Source organism: Lacerta agilis, chromosome 1 (genome assembly GCF_009819535.1).
Source record: "Lacerta agilis isolate rLacAgi1 chromosome 1, rLacAgi1.pri, whole genome shotgun sequence".
In the NCBI taxonomy this organism is placed as follows: Eukaryota; Metazoa; Chordata; class Lepidosauria; order Squamata; family Lacertidae; genus Lacerta; species Lacerta agilis.
This window is the reverse complement of record NC_046312.1, coordinates 80,606,565-80,614,613: the sequence shown is the minus strand read 5'-3', so window position 1 is coordinate 80,614,613 and position 8,049 is coordinate 80,606,565. Positions and strand designations below refer to the sequence as shown.

Sequence of the window (8,049 nt, the reverse complement as noted above, 5' to 3'; positions counted from 1 at the left end):
CACATTCCATGCCGGAACAAGAGCCAGGTACCGAGACAAACTGCGAGTGAAGCCCATCCCACCCCCATCCCTGCGGGAAATTTACAAGGATAATTACCCTCAATCATCAATAAGACAGAGGGAAACCAGAAGCCCAAAATCTAATCGTTTTAGGGTTGACACAGACTTTGGAAGTCACTGACTCAAACCTTCTGCTCAATGTATGCTCAACACTCAACAAAACTAAACAAATGCATTTTTAAAAAATGCTTAAGAGGGTGTGTCTAAGATAATGGGGGTGGCAGTTATCATCTGCTTTTTGTTCAGTGTCCTAGTCCTAGTTCAATGACTGGCAGAGCATTTTCTAGTTTGCCTCAGACAACAAAATGCTCTGGTTCAGCACCGGTATAACCACAGGAGGCATGATAGCCAGCAGGATAGAAGGATTCAGAGTTTTCTGTGATCCAAACTTGAGTTTATGTTACAGAAACCGCTTATCTTTTCTTCTCTATATTCTCTACAGAACTAAAAAGCATGTCAAGGGAAAATCACAGCACCATATATGAGTTCATACTTTTGGGCTTCACTGACTCACCAGGGCTGAAAATCTTGCTTTTCATATTCTTCCTTGTAATCTACCTCATCACCATTGTGGGGAATCTTGGGATGATCCTATTAATCAGAATCGATTCTCGACTTCACACCCCCATGTACTTCTTCCTCAGCCAGCTGTCCTTTGTGGACCTCTGCTATTCTTCCGTCGTCACCCCTAAGATGTTGATGGATTTTGTCGTGAAAAGCAAAAGCATTTCCTTGCCTGGATGTGCAACACAGATGGCTATGTTTTGTCTCTTTGTGGCCACTGAGTGTTTCATCTTGGCAGCCATGGCTTACGATCGGTACGTAGCTATTTCCAAGCCTCTTCTCTATACAGTCATCATGTCCAGGAAAATTTGTGCCCAGCTGATGGTTGGACCCTATCTCGCAGGGCTACTAAATGCAACGACACACACCAGCTTAACTTTCCAGTTAACTTTCTGCAAGTCCACAATCAACCATTTCTTCTGTGACATCCCTGCAGTCATATCGCTCTCCTGCTCTGACACAAGTTTCAACTTGATTGTGCTCTTTGGTCTCTCCTTCATGTTTGGAACAGTCAGTGGCGTTATTGTCATCATCTCTTACATCTACATCCTTGCAGCCACCTTGAGGATCCGCTCCAGTGAAGGGAGGCACAAGGCTTTCTCTACCTGCTTTTCTCACTTCACCGCTGTCTCTCTTTTCTTTGGGAGCCTCTTCTTCATCTATGTCCGGCCCAGTTCTAGCTCCTCAGAAGATGAAGACAAGACAGTCTCCATGTTCTACACTGTACTGATCCCCATGTTAAACCCCTTGATCTACAGCCTAAGAAACAAGGATGTGAAGGACGCAGTCAAGAGGGTGCTTAGAACGAAATACTTCTCCTGATATGCAGTTATTCATTTTTATTTTTATTTTTGCCAAAAAATTGCTATTTCCATCCATTTGTGTTTGGGGAATTCATGAAAGGAAGTGTGTTGGTGAAGGCTGTTGAAAAGGCCCCCCCAACAGCATGAAACTATCTGAGTCCTTGAGGTAGAAAAGTGGTTTTCTCTCCCATTTATGTTTGTGGGAAAGATTTTTAAAATATATATATCATAGGGAAAGAAAAGGACAGCAAAGCAGCTCCCATACACCTTCTGCCCTGGAAGGAGTGATGTGAAGATTCTTCTACCATCTTATCACCACCACCTGAAGACTGCTCAAGCAGGTGGTAATTCTGTGCACTCTCGTCTGGGCTCGAGAAGTCTTACTTCAGAGTAGCCATGTACATAACTGCGCTGTTAAATGTTGAAACAGCTGGTATCTAAATGACTAATAGTTTAGGAAAGGAATTTCACAGCAAATAAATAAATATTGCAATATAAGAAGAGGGACGTAGATTAATGGATGCTGGTCTAAGAAGCAGATAAATATACTCAGTTCAATGTGATCTGGTCATTCTTCATTGAATTAAATTTCAAACTCTGCACTCACATTAAGCAGGGGTCTGAACGCTAAATATGTGTGTGTGTAGCACAAATCCATAGATGCTTTTCCCTTGGGAGAAAATTTGGACCAGAGGAGACCAGGGCTTCCTGGCCCTTTCCCTGCCTGCAGCTCCTCTGCTCCAAATCCTCCTTAAGCACCAAGCTTGACATGACATTTGTCACATGATTTCCCCAGTAACACAAAGTTGGAGCAGGGGAAAGAAGTAATAGCAAGTGTGGGACTATGATGGGGCAAAGACTTAAAGCCCCCTACAAACCTCTCGCCTTGATTCTGATCCTGCTTGCCTTCCACCCATTGATGGCGATTTGTTAAGGAAAATCAACCATTGAGTTTTGCACTGAACGTCTTGTCTTCCCAAACGTTTCAAATGCATGTTTGGCTTCCAAATATACATTTGGAACACTGCAAGAGGAAAAGGGTCTCGGGGGTCAGGCTAACGTCTATAAGTTTTGGGAAGGGAAAGGTTAAGCATAAGCAGCAGCAGCTTCTGTTTCCAGCCTATGCATGTGTGAGATGTGTAGTTAAGGCCTTAAAGGGAAACCTGGTAGGAAATAAATATGTGTTTGCATGGTAGAGGGTATTTCGGGGTGGGGGGTGGGTGCTTCTTGTTTTGCACTTTGGCATTTGTAAAGAAAAGAAGAATTTTTTTAAAAAAAGTTTATCACACACACACACACACACACTGTTTAATGTCTGTGTTTTTATTTCTTGTCTGTAAATTGATTTTTTATATATCTATATATCTATGTCTATATCTATCTATCTATCTATCTATCTATCTATCTATGTAAGGTTCTCAGTAGTTGCCCATGAGTAACCAGTCAGATTCCGCTGTTCCTTTTAGTTTCTTTATTGTGCAAGTATATACAGTGCAGAGCATAGAAGTTCACGTCTGTCTCATCCTTCCGCAGAATCTGGAATTGACTCTTTCCGGTTCTTTGCCCAACATAAAAGCCGCGGGATGCGGAACCCCCTCCTACCATCCCTGCACCTGGCCCCCCTGCGCAAGTGGGGAGACGGAAGAGGTGCGTTTCCCCCTGTGCCTGGGCATTGCGAGTGCTCTCCCACCTTCGCAGAGCCCTGATCCACACCTCCCTGGGCAGTCTCCCCTTCCCCACTAGAGGGACTGCTGCTTTCCCCACTGGATGAAGAGGAATTGCTGAGGTGTTGCGGGGGGGGTCTCTATACCCTGAAAGCCCTTGCACCACTCTACGCTGAGGCGAGGACAGTTCCCTGACAATCTATCTATCTATCTATGTATCTATCTATCTGGATAAAAGGGCAGATTTTTCAATGAGCGGCTAAGAAAAGGAAAAAATTAAATGTAATTAATTTACACGGTTAATGTAAAAATTAAAGTTAGTTAAGGGAACAGTTGGCAGAAGGTCATCATGGCTAGTTAGACATATGGGATTGGTGAGGTTTGTAACATAAAGATCTCACAGGCTGAAGATGCCTGAACATGCTGGGAAAGTGAAATATCTAAAATGGCTTTGAGAATACTTGAAGAAATTGTGGAAGTTGGCTTGGAGCAAGATTATGAGCCTATGTGGCTCTCTGTCCTTCTGCTTTCCATTCACCCTTCCCCAAAAATAAGAATAAACAAATGCTCGCAAATTCACCATAATACTCATGACCCGGTAAAGGTTGTTCTGGATTATCTATCAAATGCTGAAAAGGAAGTCAATGTTTTGCATCAATCATGTATGAACTTTATCGCTCCAAACACCTTGTTATCCACTTCCAGAAAACATTACCATTTGTGCTACTACAGCAAAACAATTCATTGCAGTAATACACCCCGTAAGAATGTCTTGCTTGCTATTCCCTCCACCTCAGGGGCTGGTGCCCATTGGATCTGGTAGGGCAGAAGGCAAGGAGGTTAACAGTAGGTGCAGGCAGCCAGAGCCAATGACAGGCTAAACCAATTAATTCTACTTTTGTTGCCATGTTCCTCCCTGCTAAGTTTAACAAGGGCAAAATTAAGGGGTTATTCACACCTCTGTTTGCCCCCACCACTTTCCCCCAGGAAAACCCATGGTTTAGCACTGAAATGGAACAAATGACAATTGAGTTCTCCACAGATTGTTGTTGGTTCCGATTTAGTGCTAAAGAGCAGGCTTTCCAGAGGAAAGCGCCGGGACGAAGGCAAAGCCACTCAGACTCATGGGACAAGCAGAAAACCACTTCAACCTGTGCTTTCTGATTTCAGGATACTGATGCCACCTTGAGCATCTTGGAGAAAAAGTGGGATATAAATGAAATAAATAATGTCAAGTGCAAGTGTTAAACAGCTTCAGATTCTATGGGGCTGCATTTATTCTGAATTCAGAATGCTGATGGCATTCAAAGTAATATTCTTTGTTTTACAAGGTTAGCAGATGAAAAAGACAGGCTTTACTGTGGCCAAAGCATCTTTGTAGGAAAACATTTTCCAGTGCAATTAATTTTCATACCCAATGGAACAAAAAATAATTGCAGCTTTACCACCTGACAGTAGAAATGGTTCCTCAAAGCCCCAGACTGAAGAACTCAGAAGGATATAAAGATCCTAGCCTTTGTAAACAACACTGGAGAGGCCAAGAAAACCTCATCTGGAAGATGTGCATTGAGATCCTATACAAGACTTCTCAAAGTAAGTCCCATTGAGTTCAGATGGGACTTTCCCTCCAGTGAGTACAGGTTCTCAGACCAAAGCAGCTCAGAAATTGCTACATCCATCATTTCAATGTTCCCATTGATGTAAGATTGAATCAGCGAAAGAAGCTGCCAAAAAAATTCACTGGCACATTCCTAAAGAGGCCAGGACAATTATGGGATGTGTATTTTGTTTTAAGTAAAAGAGATAAGAAAGTTAATAAATCACAGGGATATGGGAAGGCTTGGGGGCATAGTTAGTTTTTGCTTCAAACTGCACTGTGTGGGTTGTCTGGACACATTTTTCTCCCTCTCTGCACCTCAAATAGGATTTTTTTTTTTAAATCCTTCTCGTTCCATCAGCGCCCCTGCTTTTCATTACTTGCAACATTTTCCTAGCCATTGACTTCTTTAAAAGGTAGAAAGTGCATTAGGTAGAACATTTGGGGTGCAAAAAGAATCTTGTAAAAAGGAAAGCAGAGAACATTATAGGTATCATTATAAGTATCGTGCATATTTTCAGAAGTCATCCTTTTTCTTAAAATAGCTTCCTAAATATGCAACAGCTGAAATAGAAAACTAGTATTTCTTTATTTTGTCTGTTCTGACCAGCAGCAGCTCTCTGTGCCCACCAGCACAGAGACACCTTCCATGTCATTTGCAGCCTGATTCTCTTTTTAACTGGAGACTCCAGGAATCGAAACAGGGACTTTCTTTATGCAGAGCATGAGCTGCGGCAAATCCCCTCCTCACTACCTCTTGCATTCACAGTCTGTATTTCATGAGTAGCTTCATCTACATTCCCTGCACTATAATGGAACTTAGCTTCTACTTTTCTACACAGAGATAATTGTGAATGGCCAATGTAAACCACACCATGGCGCGTGAATTTATCCTTCTGGGCTTTGCTGGCTCTCCAGAGCTGCAAATCCTACTCTTCATATTCTTCCTAGTGGTCTACCTCATCACCCTCATGGGAAATCTTGGGATGATCCTCTTAATCAGGACTGACTCCCGGCTTCACACCCCCATGTACTTCTTTCTCAGCAACTTGTCCTTTGTGGACCTCTGCTATTCTTCAGTTGTCACTCCTAAGATGTTGATGGATTTTGTGGCGGAAAGCAAAATGATTTCCTTGCCCGGCAGCACAGATGTGGTTCTTTGCCTTCTTTTTGGGTGTCGAATGTTACCTCTTGGCTTCGATGGCCTATGATCGGTATGTGGCCATTTCTAACCCACTGCTGTATAAGGTCATCATGTCTAGGAAAGTTTGCATCCAACTGCTGGCTGGCCCCTATTGTGTGGGGCTGCTAAATGCCATTACACACACAGCCTTAACTTTCCAGTTAACCTTCTGTCAGTTCAAGATCAATCACTTCTTCTGTGACATCCCTGCAGTGATATCGCTCTCCTGCTCAGACACACAAATCAACAAGTTAGTGCTCTTTGCCATGTCCTGCACACTGGGCACTCTCAGCAGTTCTCTTGTCATCATCTCCTACATCTACATCCTTGCTGCCATCCTGAAGATCCGCTCTGCAGAGGGCCGGCATAAGACTTTCTCTACCTGCTTCTCTCACCTCACCACCGTTTCCATCTTTTTCGGGACCCTCTTCTTTATCTATGTGGTACAGCCCAGCAGCAGCTTCTCAGCAGATCAGGACAAGATGGTCTCCATGTTCTACACAGTTGTGATTCCAATGTTAAATCCACTGATCTACAGTGTAAAGAACAAAGAAGTGAAAGATGCTGTAAAGAGAGTAATTGAGAGAAAGGGGTTCCTATTAAAATAGTGGCCCTGTCATAGGATTCCTTCTTAAGCAAGGGGTGGTTAGACTTCAGGTCTGTGTGAGCTCATTGGGATTGTTGTTGGCATGGAAGAGAAGATCTCCCAGGGTGGGAGGATGGGAGAAGGAAGGGAAGTTCCCACGTGAGAGCTGGGAGGGTTCACCTTCCTCCGTGTTGGTCAAGTTAAGATTTACCTGTGAAAGTGGAGTTTTGTGTGTTTTTCTTTCTTTTCTTTTCTTTTCTCTGTTTTTGATTTCATTTAGATTTGTTTTTATTGTAATGCATTAATAAAATCTTATAAACTTTTTTAGAAAGAAAGAAAGAAAGAAAGAAAGAAAGAAAGAAAGAAAGAAAGAAAGGCCTTTTCTGTGGTGGCTCCCCATTTGTGCAGTGCTCTCCCCAGGGAGCCTCACCTAGTGCCTTCATTACATATCTTTAGGCTCCAGGAGAAAACATTTCTCTTTATTCAGGCCTTGGGCTGATTAACATTCTATGTCCATTAGGGTTGCCATGTATCCTCTTTTTCTCTGGCTATACTTTCTAGATGAGACATAGACATAACTGGTGGTTGAAAACTTGCTTTCCTCTTCTCCTCTCCTGCCCCCCTCAGCAATATATCACAGCTTCTATAGCCTACATATAGTGGGGGTATTTAAAATGAGAGTCATCATAGCGTCCTCTTTTTTGCTTTTCAAAATATGGCAACTCTAATATTTGTATTTTCTGTTGTGAACTTTGGATGAAGAGCAGTACAGTGGTACCTCGGGTTACAGACACTTCAGGTTACAGACTCCGCTAAACCCAGAAATAGTACCTTGGGTTAAGAACTTTGCTTCAGGATGAGAACAGAAATCGTGCGGTGGTGGCGCGGCGGCAGCGGGAGGCCCCATTAGCTAAAGTGGTACCTCAGGTTAAGAACAGTTTCAGGTTAAGAACAGACCTCCAGAATGAATTAAGTTCTTAACCCAAGGTACCACTATATACAAATTTAATAAATAAATTTAATAAATAAATAAAAATAAGTGGCACACACAAACATCAACTCGAGTTGGCAAACATACTCGAGTTTTCGACATTTTGTCTGATTCAGCTTTAAAGAGCGGGGTTTTGTGGGGGGGAACTCCAGAGCAAAAAAAGGGGTGGCACTGGAAAGAGTGGAGGAAAGGTAAGTTTGGATAAGTCCACAGTGGAACAGACATGTCAGTGACACGCCCAGCAGAGAGGAATCTCCAGGGGAGGAGGAATTGGCTGCACCTGAGTCACCAAGAAGGAAGAGGTGAAGCAAGCGATTAGAGCAGAGGCCGGGGAGGACGTGGCGTGTATCTGGCCTTGGGAGGGGTCAGAAGCCAGCCGAGTCAACTGACTCCGATGGTGAAGGATGAATTTTGGAAGCTACTTAAACTGCCAGCGTTCTGTGTCTTGTGTGGGAGAAGCACTAAACCTGACAAGACACAGAACTCCTCCAGGCAACCTATTTACTGAGCATTCATCCTAATTTGTTTGCACAAAGCTTATGCGGGAGTAATATTGTATGAGATCTCTGCTAAGCACTCATTCTGATTTGTTTGTGGAAAA

The 8,049-nt window shown here is 43.1% G+C and overlaps 2 protein-coding genes across 2 annotated transcripts; both read left to right on the top strand.

Annotated features, from left to right (window-relative positions):
- Positions 1 to 504: 504 nt before the first annotated feature.
- LOC117061019 (olfactory receptor 1019-like) lies at positions 505 to 1,446 on the top strand. The gene has a single exon (XM_033173683.1). The coding sequence runs from the start codon at positions 514 to 516 to the stop codon at positions 1,444 to 1,446; it is 933 nt and encodes a 310-aa protein (XP_033029574.1). The 5' UTR covers positions 505 to 513.
- A 4,096-nt stretch (positions 1,447 to 5,542) lies between these two features.
- On the top strand, positions 5,543 to 6,479 carry LOC117061011 (olfactory receptor 1009-like). The gene is given in 2 exon segments (XM_033173673.1): positions 5,543 to 5,829; positions 5,831 to 6,479. Coding segments are annotated over 2 exon segments (936 nt in total).
- Positions 6,480 to 8,049: the final 1,570 nt, after the last annotated feature.